The 15,133-nt window shown below is 48.3% G+C and overlaps 1 protein-coding gene across 1 annotated transcript in view; it reads left to right on the forward strand.

The window, feature by feature from the left end:
* The window catches only part of Dnah10 (dynein axonemal heavy chain 10), a 130,037-nt gene that overhangs the window by 41,689 nt on the left and 73,215 nt on the right, over positions 1-15,133 (forward strand). Inside the window, exons 22-31 of the mRNA XM_020161470.2 lie at positions 1,060-1,176; positions 1,258-1,360; positions 3,916-4,094; positions 5,565-5,776; positions 7,094-7,247; positions 9,207-9,440; positions 9,747-9,869; positions 11,748-11,981; positions 12,740-12,963; positions 14,803-15,072. Of these exons, the coding sequence (XP_020017059.2) occupies positions 1,060-1,176; positions 1,258-1,360; positions 3,916-4,094; positions 5,565-5,776; positions 7,094-7,247; positions 9,207-9,440; positions 9,747-9,869; positions 11,748-11,981; positions 12,740-12,963; positions 14,803-15,072 (1,850 nt within the window). The remainder of the gene's footprint in view (positions 1-1,059; positions 1,177-1,257; positions 1,361-3,915; positions 4,095-5,564; positions 5,777-7,093; positions 7,248-9,206; positions 9,441-9,746; positions 9,870-11,747; positions 11,982-12,739; positions 12,964-14,802; positions 15,073-15,133) is intronic.

The raw sequence follows: 15,133 nt of genomic DNA on the forward strand, positions 1-15,133 counted from the left end.
AGGGCAGCTATTTTCAGTTCTGCATCTTCTGATGCTGATGTGGTCTGCGAATGCCTTGGTTTCATCTAAGCCTTTGTGTGTTTATTTGCTCAGTGTTTCTGACTGAGCTCTGGTCATTGTACATGACAAACTCTGGAGAGGACTGGAGGCACTGGATGACATTACATTTTTTTAGAGAAGATTTATTTTTGCTTCTGAAGCCAAGGTAACCTTACTCTGATCAGAGATTAAGTTGATTGAAAGTCAGGTTTTATTTTATGATGGGCTTATCTCTCTTGGTTGACTCAGTCCATCTATTTATTGTTTAAAGTTACTTTATCCTGTTTGTTTTTTCAAGGTACTGGGGTTTGAACTCAGGGTTTCATGCTTGATGCCAGGTGCTCTTCTGCTTGAGCCATGCCTCCAGCTCTGGTTATTTTGGAGATAAAGTCTTGCTTTTTGGCTGGGCTGGCTTGGACCCCTATCTTCTTTTATGCTTCCATCTGTAGCTAGGACAACAGGTGTGAGCCACCATGCCCAACTTTTGGTGGAGATGGGGTTTTGTGTAGGCTGGCTTCAAACTGAAATTCTCCCGATTTCAGCTCCCCAAGTAGCTAGGATTAGAGGTATGTGCCACTGGCACCTGTTTTTTGTTTTTGTTTTGTATGTTTTTGAGACAGGGTCTTGTTATGTAGCTTGGGTAGGCTTGGAACTTGCTTTGTAGCCTAGGCTGACCTGAAACTCATGATCCTCTTGCCTCAGTCTCCTGAGTGCTGGGATTACAGGCATGCTGTACCTCCTCTGGCTCTGATTTCATTGTGATGGTTAGAAGACAATTTTAATACTTAAACCACATTTTCAATGAGCTCAGAAGATCTAGGCTGGTGTCCCCAGAAGCATGAGTCCCCAGGAAGCAGCTGTGACCTGGAATTTCAATCCCACATTGCTGGTAGCCTCTTGTCTGCCTGCTTTTTTTTTTTATTTTTATTTTTTCATTTTTCTTTTATTATTCATATGTGCATACAAAGCTTGGTTCATTTCTCCCCCCTGCCCCCACCCCTTTTTTTTTTTTTTAATTAGACCTCTGAAGCAGAGAAAGAGCTGGTTGAGAAGATTGAGAGCATGTGGTTAAACCTCTTCAATGAGTCCCTGAATGTGGAGCACTCTCTGGGGGGCATCAAGAGAACTTTCACCGAGGTGAGGCACCTCTCATACTCTGCTCTCTGTGTCAAGATACTGGAAATAGCCGGCTCCACTAACATCACCTGTGTTCCTCAGATCACCCGTGGTGAAATAATGAGCTACAGATCTGAGATAGAGGACTTTGCAAAGCGTTTTTACAGTGAAGGCCCGGGATCTGTGGGTGAAGACCTCGATAAAGGTAAGATTGTCTAACTGAACTGGCTGGGTGTGTTTTGCTTAAAAAGTTTTGGCCTGGTGCAGTGGCTCACATCTATAATCTTAGCTACTCTAGAAGTCGAGATTGGGAGAATCATGGTTCCAGGCCAGCCCAGGCAGTTTCTTGGTTGAGACCCCATCTCAACCAATGGCCAGGCAAGGTGACACGTGCCTGTCATCCCAGTTATGTGGGAAAGCACAATGTCATGCCCACCGTTTTGGCCAATGGTGTCTGGTGGAAAATTGAAAGTAAAGAACACGAGGCCATTGCCTATAGGCAGCTTTATTCTAAGCAACAACACAGCAGACTGCAGGAGGGAAGGAGAGACGGGGGAACCTGCCATCCCTGCCTCTTAAAACCCCAAAAAACAGTTTACATGGCAGCCTGGGCTCATGAACACATACCCTGTTACATAAGTGTGCTTTGGTAACCAGTGGGTCCTGATGGCCCAAGGTTGTTTCTGTGGTTACACCTTCAGGGTCACATTCCTGAGACAGTATTCCCAGAGCTGTGCCCCCTCCCTCCAAGGTCACACCTGCATGACTGAGAACATGGTCTCCACCACAAATAGGATGATTCCAGTCCAGACTGGCCTGGTATAAAGAGAAACCCTATCTCAAAAATAATCAAAGCAAAAAGGACTGGTGACCTAACTCAAGGCACCTGCCTAGCAAGTGTGAGGACCTGAGTTCAAACTCCAGGGCTGCCAAAAATAAATAAATAAAACCAAAAAACCCACAACAGCTTGATAAGTATGATTTAAAAAAGTTATGGGAAGTAGTAATTGTCCTATGACTTAAAAATCCACTTTTTCCTCAAATGCTTTTTTCACAATGGCTTTAGTACCTATACTGGAAAAGCTGCGTCATTACAGCCACTGAGTGCTGAGAAGGTTTTGGGAAGAGCCGGAGAGCGGAGGCCATTAGAGGAGAGGCTATGGAAGTCCACGAGGAGGGGTGGCTTGGACAGCTGAGCCACCAGCATCTGCCCTACAAACAGCTGGTTTCCCTCCAGCCCCAGCCACCTCACTCCTCTTGAATTCACCTTTGGACTTAGATCCTAGACCACGTTGCGTTTGTCTCCTGCTGTGTTAGTCATTTTTTCATGGCTGTGACAAATGCCCATGAGAAGAACTTAAACAAAGAGAGATTTTTATTTCTTGGCTTCAGAAGTTTCAGTTCAGGGCCACCGGGCTCCAGTGCCATGGGCCTGTGGTGAGGCGGAGTGTCATGGCAGCAGGAAGGGTAGGTGAAGGAGGCCACTCACCTCATGGCAGGCAGGAAGCAGAGAGAGAGAGAGAAAGAGAGAGAGAGGGAGGAAGAGGGAGAGACCAGGCCGGCATGCACACCCTAGTGACCTGCCTCCCCCAACCAGGCCCCATGTCCCAGATTCCACTCCTCGCACAATGCGTCTGATTACGGACCCATCAGTGGATTAATCCATTGGTGAAGTCAGAGCCTCACAATCCAGTCACGTCTCGGTGATAGGAGTCAGCTGGGGCCTGAGCCTTCAATACATGAGCCTTTAGGGGATACGTCATATCCAAACCATATTGCCTGCCCTTCAAATAACACAGGCCAAAATTGTGACAAGCTCAAAACACTACAATTCAAAACAAGTTGATGACTCCCGTGAGACTGGGACAAACCAAAGACTGCTAGGAATGAAAAAGAAACAGGTCATGGCCAGGCACAGTGGCTCAAACCTGTAATCCCTGCTACTCTGGAGTAGAGATCAGAAGGATTGTGGTTCAAGGCCAGCCTGGGCAAAATGTTCACCAGACCCCCATCTCAACCAATAGCTGGGCACAGTGTAGTGCACACCTGTGATCCCAGCTACACAGGAAACATAAATAGGAGGATTGGGGGTCTACACTTATTGGGGCAAAAGTAAGACTCTGTTACTATAATAAAGAAAGCAAAAAAAGAGCTGGTGGAGTGGCTCAAGTGTTAGAGTGCTGTACAGCAAGTGCAAGGCCCCGAGTTCAAGCCCCAGTTCTGCTGATTTAAAAAAAAAAGGCATTTGAAATGTGGAATTTGGATGGGTGATTAGCGATGTAGTGACATAGATGGCTATGGAATTGTGGGAGAAGTGTAGAATAAGGAAGGTGGAGTATTAAGATGACAAAGGTCATCAAAGGTCAGGTGACACTGACCATGACGGAGGACGGCCACCTCCCTCACCACAGCCTCCCTCCTTGCATCCCTAAGGTGCAACAGTCAGAATCTTCCAGCTGGAAGGACTGACAGATGCAATAGGGCCTGTGCTTTTAGTGAGAGTGGCATCATTATAAAATCTGGTAACTCTGCCTTTATTTTTTTGATCTGTTTTGGCCATCCTGGGGTTTGAACTCAGGGCTTCAGTCGCTCTACTGCTTGAGCCACGCCTCCAGCTAAAATCTGGTATTTCTAAATTCGTCTCCCCACATGCCGTATGTGGACAAAATGATAATTTGCACACATTGTCCTGATTCTTTGTCCCATTTTACCCTCCTTGAGGTGACATTTATTCACTTATCCAATGCATTTTATTTCCAGGAGTAGAACTTCTGGGCAACTTTGAAAAAGAGCTAGCGAAGCACGAGAAGAACCGGCAGGAGCTGGCGAACGCGGAGAAGCTCTTCGACCTTCCGATCACCATGTACCCACAGCTGCTCAAGGTGCAGAAGGAGATGAGCGGGCTGAGGCTGATCTATGACATCTACCAGGACCTGAAGGTGCACGGCTCCCTGGAGGGATGTGGGGATCCCCAGGACTGTGGACCCTGGGGCCACAAAAGTGCTTTGTGTCTTTGGTATTAATTTGAGACAAACCAGACACATCCATCCAGCTTAAATGAAGTCACTTTGTCCTGATTGGTCTATAAGCCCCCTCCCTCCCACCCAAATCTTGGGACCCACCACCTAGGACATGCTTCTGTCACAAATCCCCCGGCACACCGCCTGTGGTGTGGTCCCTGATCTGTGGCCCATGGCTGGGTGCTGAGATTGGATGTCACCAGGATGGTGGTTTGGCCTGTTCCCTCCATGGGGAATCTGTAGGCAGAGGTGCTGAGGGTGGAGGGAGGAAGGTGGGGCTGAGCCAGGTTCAGGACCCAGGAGAGACCTTGGATCCTTAGCATTTCCTCTGCTGTGCTAGTTGTAACATTCCTACAAAAGGAGGCAGTGAGTCAAGGAATTCAGCTAAATAAAATCCAAAGTGGTTTGTGGTCTGTCCTTCCTCCCTGCCTCCTTCCCTCCCTCCCTCTGTCTCTTCCTATCTTCCTTCCTTCCTCCCCCTCTGTTGTCCAGGCTGGCCTTGAACCCTTGGGCTCAAATAGTCCTGCTTCGGCCTCCTGAGTAGCTGGGACCACAGGTGCAGGCACCAACTTCAGCCTTCTATATCTTTAGAGAAAACAAAGAAAGGAAGAGAAATGAAAAAAAGTACATATGTCATTTGAAAGTTAAAAAGACACCCTAAGCTCATGCCATCAATGAACACAATTTCCCGTCAGATACCGTTCACGATCGTAGCAATTTTGTCAAGCTCACATTAGCGTTTGCAAGTGTAAACAATCCAAGATGATAAGTTTTACGTAAGAAAGCACTTGTACATGTAAATGCAGGGAAATATAATAGAGAAAATCTTCTCTTTATGATAATCAAATAGGATCATAATCAATTCTTACTTTTTTTTTGGTGGAACTGGGGTTTGAACTCAGGGCCTTGAGCTTGCTAGGCAGGTGTTCTACCACTTGAGCCAGTCCACCAGTCATTTCTTTTTGTGTGTGTGTGTGTGTGTGTTGAGTATTTTCAAGATAGGGTCTCTCAAACTGTTTGCCCGGGTTAGCTTTGAACCTTGAAGACCCTCCTGATCTCTGCCTCCTGAGTAGCTAGGATTACAGGTGTGAGCCAGTGGTGCCCAGCCCTACTCATGTCATAAGGGGAGGAAGCCATGTTTTTGGGTTTCCCACATCCTCAGATACAGCATTATTTGGGGGAGGGCTTAGAGAAGTTGGAACCCTTCTGCTTTGGTGATAGATCCTTGCAGTCCACCCTTTGTGAACTTGAGGTTGCTGTGGACAGATGGGCAGTGATATTTTAAGAGAGCTGAGCATGACACTACAACAGGAGCTCGGTCTCCCGATCAGGTGATCTGTGCATGTCCAAAGGGGTCTTAACAATGGACGGTTTCTTGTCTGTTTTCAGGTTGCTAAAGAAGAGTGGTCACAGACGCTCTGGGTCAACCTGAACGTCCAGTTTCTCCAGGAGGGAATTGAAGGCTTCCTGAAGAGCCTGCGTAAGCTGCCCCGGCCAGTCCGCAGCTTGTCGGTGGCTTTCCACTTGGAGGCCACAATGAAGGCGTTCAAAGAGTCCATTCCTCTGCTGCTGGACTTGAAACACGAGGCTCTGAGAGACAGGTGCGTTCTGTGCTCTGCCAGCCATGGGATCGAGTGGACGAGCTTTTAGTTGAAATCCTGTCCCTGCTTGGATCTGATGACAAAAACCAGGTCTCTGTGATGAGGCAGGGCCATAAATGTGCTAGAGGTGCTTGTGTAAGACCACTCCTATAAAATTATCAATCCCAAGGATTCTTTTAAAGACAAAGTTCCATCAGGTGTAAAAAAGGTCTTTGCATTTGCTTCATTCAGAAATTAAAGAAAAATAGTCGGGTGTAGTGGTTCATACCTGTAATCCCAGTGGGATGTGCAAATAGGATTACAGTTTGAGGCCAGCCCTGGCAAAAAGTTAGTGAGGCCCCATCTCAACCAGTAAGCTTGGCGTGCCTGTGACCCTAGCTATGTGGGAGGCATAAGTTGTTGGATTGTGGTCTGAGGCTGGCCCTGGGTGAAGGTGAGACCCTATCCCCTAAAAAGAGGGGAAAGGCTGGCGGAATAGCTCAAGTGGCAGAATCTAGTGAGTGTGAGGCCCCGAGTTCAAATCCCAGTGCCACCCAAAATAAAATAAAATAGTAAGAGGCCTTGGTCAGCCCCATTCAGGAGAAATAAAATGGGACTCACACATGTAACTTATAATTTTCTTGAAATGGGTGATGTTAACTTTAACGACATATTCTAATTAACTCAGTATATCCCAGACACTATTTCAGCATGTCACCAATATGTAGCACCTGTACCCTGGTGTCAAGTAGCCTGGCCTCTGGGTTTGTGTAACTTTATTCTGCGACGTTTTCATGAAGACAAGATTTTTGCCTGATCAAGTGTTCTGCAGAATCCCTCCCAGTTGTTAAGTGATGCAGGACTGTATTTAATTTATAATTTGTCTTATTGCTCAATGACCATCTTCCCCAGGAGGTGGCTGGATCCCTGAGGCCGGGAGCTGTGATCCTGACACCCTTTCCTACCCCCCAGTCACTGCTGGGTCAATGCTCCAACCATGGAGACTCAGAGTGCATGGCAGCGGGTGACGGGTGGGGTATGGGTGGCAGGGGTTGAGTTCACAGGTGCCAGGCGATGGCAGATGAGGTTTATCATTATGAGAAGCTGTGTGTTTTGTGGGACCTCCAGTGGCAACTGGCTAGATGCGGGTTCCTGATTTAATGCTGGCAGTTTTGGGAAACGTCAAGATTATGATTCTGGTGACATCCCATATTTCAGAATTCTGTCCCAGGGTCCCAGGAGGTCGTCCGGAAGGGATTTGTCCTGTGATTGAGGTGGGTGCCTGGAGCTCATGGCCATGGTCAAGGGCATGGAGGGTTTGCATTCCTGTGCTTCCAGGCACTGGAAGGAGCTCATGGAAAAGACCAGTGTCTTTTTTGAGATGACTGAGACCTTCACCTTGGAAAACATGTTTGCCATGGAGCTGCACAAACACACGGACGTCCTCAATGAGATCGTCACCGCAGCCGTCAAGGAAGTCGCCATCGAGAAGGTAGGAAACTCAGGAGAGAGAGTGGTCTTTTTTTTTTTTTTAAATCAGTGCTGGGAATCAAATCTGGGGACTTGCACATGCTGGGCAGGCGCTCCACTGCTGAGCCGCACCATAGCCCTTGTTTTTTTGAGACAAGGTCTTGCTAGGTAGCCATGGTAGGCTCAAGTTCGTGATCCTCCTGCCTTCCCCTCTGAGTGCTGGGATTACAGGTGTGTACCACCATGCCTGGTGAGAACTGTCGTTTCATTCTAGAGAAAGCACACTTCTCTAGTATCTCTTATGTTTGGGTAGGGACGAATCATTTGTTCTAGAAATAGAACCTCTACCTCAACTGGCTTTGTTGTCACTTCTGTCGTGTTGACACTTCTGTCACTTTCTATTGACTTAATAGAGAAGTGATGAGTGTTCATGTTAAAAAAATTAAAGAAGGAAACAAACAACCTGTCATCCTGTCACCTGAGGATATTATTTCTGACTGTCTCAGAAAAATGCATGCACAGTGATCAAAGTACATTGTATGCGTTATAAAAATGTCCCAGTGAAACCCACTGTTGTTGTACACTTAACCAAAAAATTTAAAAACATATGGGCACACATGTATGCATATACACCTATACTTATAATACCTGCCCGACCTACATCCGTGCACACACACCCATGAATGCACACACACACAGGTGCACGCAATCCACATGTACGTGCTGTCCGAGGGTCTGTGGGTCCAGGAAGCCTGCCGTTAAGAACAGACCATGTGTGCTCAGGACGTACGGCAGGCAGTCCTCTAAAGTTGCTCACATTTCCCCACACTGAGCAGCCAGAACTGGAAACCACACGGAGCAGGCTGCGTGACTGTCACAAAATCGCTGTTGTATGCATTAATTCTGCTCACCTAACACCAGATCTGACTTCACACTCTGAGTCTCGAGGACCGAGCGTGCTTTGGTCACACACCACCCCACTGCCATGTGAGACATTCTGCCTTTCAACGCACCTCCAGCCTCCACTTTCTTACTTCGGTCATGCGCCTCATGTACCCTTTGTTGGCTTGGGGACAGTGCCGTAACGTTTACCTTGCTCCTGGGCTCCCTTTGCTTTTTGGGAGGCATACTGTATTTTCGCAAAATGAAGGTAGAGAAGCAGTTAGCAGATCACACAGCGATCTGTGTGTCACACAGGTGACAATAACGCAGGACTGGCTGAGAGCTCCCCACTGGGAATTAAAACTTTTTGTTTTTGATACTTCTTTTTATTCTTTTATCTATTATTTTTTGGCCATGCTTGATCGAACTTCATGTAAAAAATCCACAAATAAGGAGGCTTACTGTATACAAACACACAGAAAAGATGCACACATGTACACACAGTGCATGCCCATACGCACATACGTGAACATAACACACACAAATACACGTCTATCAATATACATATTGATAAGGGGTTTTTTCAGAAAATGGAATTGTCATTGGCACATTATTTGTAATTTGATTTTCCTTTTTTTTTTTGCTGGGACTGGGGTTTGAACTCAGGGCTTTGTGCTTGCAAAGCAGCTGCTGCACCGCTTGAGCCCCTTCCCCAGCCCTTGGCATTTGATTTTCTTGTTGACAATGTCGTGAGCACAGGGCAGGACTCCATTCCCATATGGATTCAGGGGGTGGACTATAGACTTGAGCCTCTGGTTCCAGTCCTCAGAAGCCAGTGGACCTGACCTGCTGCCTTGCCTCTTGGAGCCCAGGCTCTCCCACAGTAGGGCTTTGGGGACTAAATGGGTCATGCCTGTGACTTGCTTGCCTGGCACCGAGCAAAGGCTTGAGAAGTGATGACTGTTCTTACCGTAACGAGCCTGGCTTTCCGGACGACAGACAGGACCGGGGAGGAGCTGCTGGCCGAGGGCTGCTGCTGGGCGGGATTCTGTTTTGCCAGTGTTTGGGTCGCAACCATTCTCTTTCTGCTCCTGACCAGGCTGTGAAGGAAATCCTTGACACGTGGGAAAACATGAAATTCACAGTTGTCAAGTATTACAAGGGCACACAGGAGCGAGGCTACATCTTGGGGTCTGTGGACGAAATTACCCAGTGCCTCGATGACAGCACGGCCAACCTGCAGAGCATCTCGGGAAGCAGATTCGTGGGGCCTTTCCTGCAAACCGTCCACAAGTGGGAGCAAACGCTGTCCCTCATCGGGGAGGTCATCGAGGTGAGAGCAAGGACCCGGAAATGACGGGGGGAACAATCTGTGGCCCAAACCGCCATGCCTGTGACAGAACTTAATTTATGAATGAAGCACCATAACTTCGAATGACCACAGTTGGCCACAGATAACAGGAATCACAGAAACCACGGATAAGGGGGGCGTCCACATTTTTGGAGTGGAGGAGATGATGGCCATGTCTTTGCTCATCTCTCTGTCAGCACCACGAGGTCCTGGGGCTGAGGGGACATGGGTCTGTCCTGGGTCAGTGTAGGGTCACGCTGTGCCATTAATTAACACCTGCCTTTTCAGATTTGGATGTTGGTTCAGAGAAAATGGATGTATCTTGAGAGCATTTTCATTGGTGGGGACATAAGAGCACAACTTCCGGATGAGGCAAAAAAGTTTGACAACATCGACCAAATATTCAAAAGGGCAAGTGACAAGCGCCTGTGTCACTGTGGGGAGTGGGGGACGCTGCTGTGAGGTGCTGTGATACTTGCACAGACTTTTCTCCCCATTTGTAGCTTCTATTTCATAAAATTTTCTGTCTGATCATTAGTTGCTGGCAAGAAACTTTTCATGTCTGTATTTATTATAAAGGTAATATTTGTTTAAAACAATTTGAAAATGTAGAAAAGTAGAACAAATGTCTCCCATGGTCGCACCACCTCAGGGAGGCTGAGCATCTGTAACCTGCAAATCCCAAATCCAAAACGTGCTTGAGCAGCAGCCTGATGCTGCAAGTGGAAAATTGCACACCATGGAACTTTGATTCACACACGGAACGCTAAAAAGTACTTTGTAAAAGATCCCACAGCGTGTGTAAGCTGCCGATGTAGCCAGATGAGCTTTACGCTTGGATTTGGGTCCTCTCCCACTCTATCTGTGCAAATATTCCAGAACCCAGAGCTGAAGCACTTGTGGGCACAGGCACCTGGGTGAGGGACACCAACCATGACCATCTCTTTGACCTTTCCCTGGTGCGCATTGGTTTATAAGCTGCAATTAAGGTCACATTGCACACAATTTTTCTAAAAATTTCTCTTAGTTATATGTGAAGCATTTCATAGAATGACGCCACCTGAGAAAGGACCTTAAGGGCTTTGTGAGGTATCTCAGCGAGAGGTCTGACATGGGTATACTCGGTCCTTCTCGAGTGAGCGGTGTTTTGTTGGGACTGAAATCTTCCTGTCACAAAGCATGGCTTTGTACCTAATCTTCCGTCCGCATTTAGAGGAAGATCTTAACACAGGTGTCAACCCCGAGAGGGTTTGCTCCAGTTAAGCCCTTCGCAGGTGGGGCTGTGCTAGCTGTCCGGCCACAGGTGACAAGGGTGGGTTTGTCCCAGGGCTCCACTGCCCTCAGTGCTTGGGGTTTCTGCTACTTAGCTGTGCGTGGGCTTCTTCATCTGGGGCCACCTTGTGCTTTGGGCTCCTTTATCCACTAGAGTTTGGAAACCTTTTTCTCTGTTGGCATAGCTCCTTTTTAAAATTAGAAAAAATTGTACTCCAAATGTCTAAATTCATTGGAGAAGGATTTAGAATTAAAAATAAAGCAAAAAAAAAAAAAAAAAAGAAAGAAAAGGAAAAAAAATACCACCAATCCTCTCACCCAAGATAACCCTTTTAACAGTCGAGGGTGTATCTTTCTGGAATATTTACTCCTTTGGAAGCACATACAGAGATACAGATAAATAAATACAGTAACAGGAACGTTCCCACTGATACAATTGGCTCCTTTCACTTCACATCTTTGAACTATTTCCATAAATATCTGAATTATCACTTAGGACAACTTATTTACTTGTATCCCTTCATTGGACATTCAGACAGTTTCTTTCTCTCCTTCCCTCCCTACCTCCTGTTCTCCTTTGTCTGTCTCTCTTTCTGTCTCTGTCTTATCTGTCTGTCTCTGTCTCTCCTTCCCCCTTTTCTCTGCCCCCTCCTTTTTTGCCATGAGATGCTATGGGATATATTCTGTGAGTGTGGGTTGCTCAGTGGTATGACTTTGAGTGCCTACTGTGTGCAGCACTGCTGAAGTTGTGTGGACCACCATGACAGAAATAGGCAGGAATCCCCCCGCCCCTGGGCAGCAGCCTCCTGGTGGGAGATGGCAAAAGGATAAAAATGAGTGAGTTGGGTATGGGTGCAGTGTGTTAGAAGGCACCAGGACACATCTGGATGTGGACTCCCAGGGTGTGGGGCTGGGTTCTTGGTCTGTTTTTGGGTCCTGGTCAACTGCTGTTCTGGGATTGTAAGGCCAGGCCCTCTGCCAGCCTCGGGTGACGGCTCTCTTCCCGTCTGCGTTCAGATCATGGGTGAGACCTTGAAGGACCCAGTGATCAAACGGTGCTGTGAGGCCCCAAACCGCCTCAGCGACCTGCAGAACATCAGCGAGGGCCTGGAGAAGTGTCAGAAGAGCCTGAATGACTACCTGGACTCCAAGAGGAATGCCTTCCCCCGCTTCTTCTTCATCTCCGATGACGAGCTGCTCAGCATCCTGGGCAGCAGCGACCCGCTGTGCGTCCAGGAGCACATGATCAAGGTTAGGGGACACAGTCAAGGTCATAAGAGTATACAACCAAGGTCAGGGGACACGGTCAAGGTCAGAAGAGCTAAGGATCAAGGCCAGAAGAGCTGAGGGTTAAGGCCAGAGCATAAGATCAAGGTCACAACCTGGGGTCCAGGTCAGAGCACAGGGTCAAGGTCAGGGCCCTGAGCTCATGCAGGGAGCTCTTGGGGTCAGCTTTCTGTCTTTGCAGTGAGTCCCTAGCCAGAGGTTTACAACTGTGAAATGCTGCTGGGGTTTTTATTTGAATCACAAGTCTGATGACATTCTCTAGTGTGAAAAACACCAGAACTCACAGTCTAAAAAGTTTTCTCTTTTTGAGAAATTAAAAAAAATGCAGAAAGGCATATTATAAACAAACAATAGAGAGAAGTAGTTTAGTACATGGATTCTGGAACCAGATTGCGGGGGTTCAAATCCACCATTACTTGCGGTGTGACTTTTGGGAAGTTACTTAACTTCTCTAGAGGGGCATCGGTTTTCTCACCCGTAAACGGACAGCCTTGTAAGTGCCGGCACGATGTTTTCACTCTAGGCTGAGGGAGGAGACGCACTTTGCCTGGATCCACCTTCTTGGACACTGGGGGAGCTAAGACTGCACCCCACCTCTTTAACTCCCCAGCCTGTTCAGTCCCTGCTCTGCCTCCTCCATGTTCAACTCCAACCCTGGCCTCTGTGAGGGACACCGCGGCTGTGCGTCCTTCCTCAGGGTCACCTCTCCCGCTGTCTTGCAGATGTATGACAACATAGCTCTGCTGAAGTTCAACGACGGAGACAGTGGAGAGAAGCTGGTGTCTGCCATGATCTCGGCAGAGGGAGAGGTCATGGACTTCCGGAGGGTCATCCGTGCGGAGGGGCGCGTGGAGGACTGGATGACAGCCGTGCTAAACGAGATGAGAAGGACCAACAGGCTCATCACCAAGGAGGCCATCTTCAGATACTGCGAGGACCGGAGCAGGTGAGGCACGCATGGGCATGGGGTGGCACTGTCCTCACGGTGGGTTCGTTTCCCGGTACGGAGGACGAGGTGGGCAGACACTCCTGGGGATTGAACCCACGGCCTCACGCTTGCTAGGCAGGTGCTCTACCACCTGACCTACATACACTCTAGTCCTTTTGGTTTTGTTTTTCTTTTCTTTCTGAGATAGAGTCATGCTAACTTTGCCCGAGTTGGCCTTGAACTCACCATCCTCCTACCTCTGCCTCCCGAGTAGCTGGGATTGTAGGAGTCCACCCTCATTCCCTCAAGTGAGGTTTTCTGTTCTTGCCATAAGGAATCAGCTGACATCACCATCTTGAAATGATGCATACTTCTGTGCACGACCTTGGGATTTAGTGGGTGCAGGGCCCAGCAAACTCGAGCTCTGGTGTGGCGCGGTGGCACAGGGCTTGCTTAGCATGTACCAGGGGCTGGCTTCGATCCCAGCACCCACTAAATAAAAAAAAGTCAAATTCTTGGCTCCCATCCCCCAACCCGGGCAGCAGGAACACTGGGGCTGCTGCCCAGGGGATTTGTGGTCTCCCATGACCCTGGGGCTCCTGAGCCAGCGTCGTTGTGAGAATGGCTGCCCAGGGCCAGGCTGGCAGAAGCTGGGTGTTCTGTGGGACTGCCTGTGGGGTGGGTGGGCTGTGGGGCGCAGGCGTTTCTGAGGGGCATGAAGCCCTGAGTTCAAGCCCTGGTACTGCCAGAAGAGCTTTTTTGTTTGCACGTTTCCATAACTAGGTATATGTAGCTCTATTCCCTGGTAAGCCAGCTCTGGAAAAAAATTAAAGAGGCTTTGACTTCGAGCATGTGCCGGTTTCCATGGCGTAAATATTCCAGAGGTGGAAGAGGCTTAATGGTTAGCCTGTGAATTCCTGAGCTCGGACCCTTGGCCCTCCTGAGCTGGCAGAGGTGGCCCTCCAGTGTACCTGGGCGTTGACCTTGGGGCAAGTCCATGAGAACTACTAAGAGAGAAAAGCGAGGTGCAGACTTGAATCACTCGATGCCATTTTGGGGGAACCCCCCTTCCATATGCTTCCCTGTAACTCAGGCTAGGTCTGGACAGAGGGGAGGGGCAGCAGAGTCTGTAACTTCAGAAGCTGGAACAAGGCCTGGGCAGAGGCCATTCAGTTCCTTGCTGGGATTTTTTCTTTTTACAATAAGCCTAAATAATACTAAGTGATTTTGAAAACCCTTGAAGAAATGTTTTTAAAGGGAGTCAGCATCTTTCTATGTAGTCAGACACCAGCACGGTTTTGAGAGGAGATGTCACTGGTCCAGTGTCTTGCTATGTGGCCAAAGAAACTTTGTCTGTCATTTGCTTGTCTAAACTTTTTACTTTGCTTCCGTTAATCCACATCAAAGAAATACTTTTTTTTTTTTGGTGGTTCTGGGGTTTGAACTCAGGGCCTTATGCTTGCTAGGCAGGCACTTGAGCCACTCTGCCAGCCCTTTTTGGTGATGGGTTTTTTTGAGATAGGGTCTACCTTTGTGCTTTAGTTATTTCTTTGGATAGGGTCTCCCATTTTTGCCTAGGGCTGCCTCAGACCATGATCCTTCTACCTGTGGCCTCCCATGGAGCTCAGATTATAGGCGTATGCCATCGTGCCTGGTTTATTTGTTGAGACTGGGTCTTGCTAACTTTCCACCTGGCCTGGCCTCAAACACTGATCCTTCTAGTCTCCACCTCCTGAGTAGCTGGGATTGCAGGTGTGAGCCACCACACAGGCCCCAAAGAAGTAAATACCTAGTGGGACCATTTTCCAAACCTGTCCCAGGGTCGGTCCAAGTCTGATGGGTGCACATTTTCCCTAGAGTGGACTGGATGCTCCTATATCAAGGCATGGTGGTGCTGGCCGCCAACCAGGTGTGGTGGACCTGGGAGGTGGAGGACGTCTTCCATAAGGTGCAGAAAGGGGACAAGCAGGCCATGAAGAACTATGGCAAGAAGATGCACCAGCAGATAGACAACCTGGTCACACGCATCACCCTACCATTGAGCAAAAATGACAGGAAGAAGTTTAACACTGTCCTCATCATCGACGTGCATGCCAGGGACATTGTGGACTCTTTCATCAGAGGCAGGTGAGCCCCGGTCAAGGCCATGGGTGACTCAGAACGGACTCCCGTCCCTCGGCGGTGTCCC

Source organism: Castor canadensis, chromosome 18, assembly GCF_047511655.1.
Source record: "Castor canadensis chromosome 18, mCasCan1.hap1v2, whole genome shotgun sequence".
Classification (NCBI taxonomy): domain Eukaryota; kingdom Metazoa; phylum Chordata; class Mammalia; order Rodentia; family Castoridae; genus Castor; species Castor canadensis.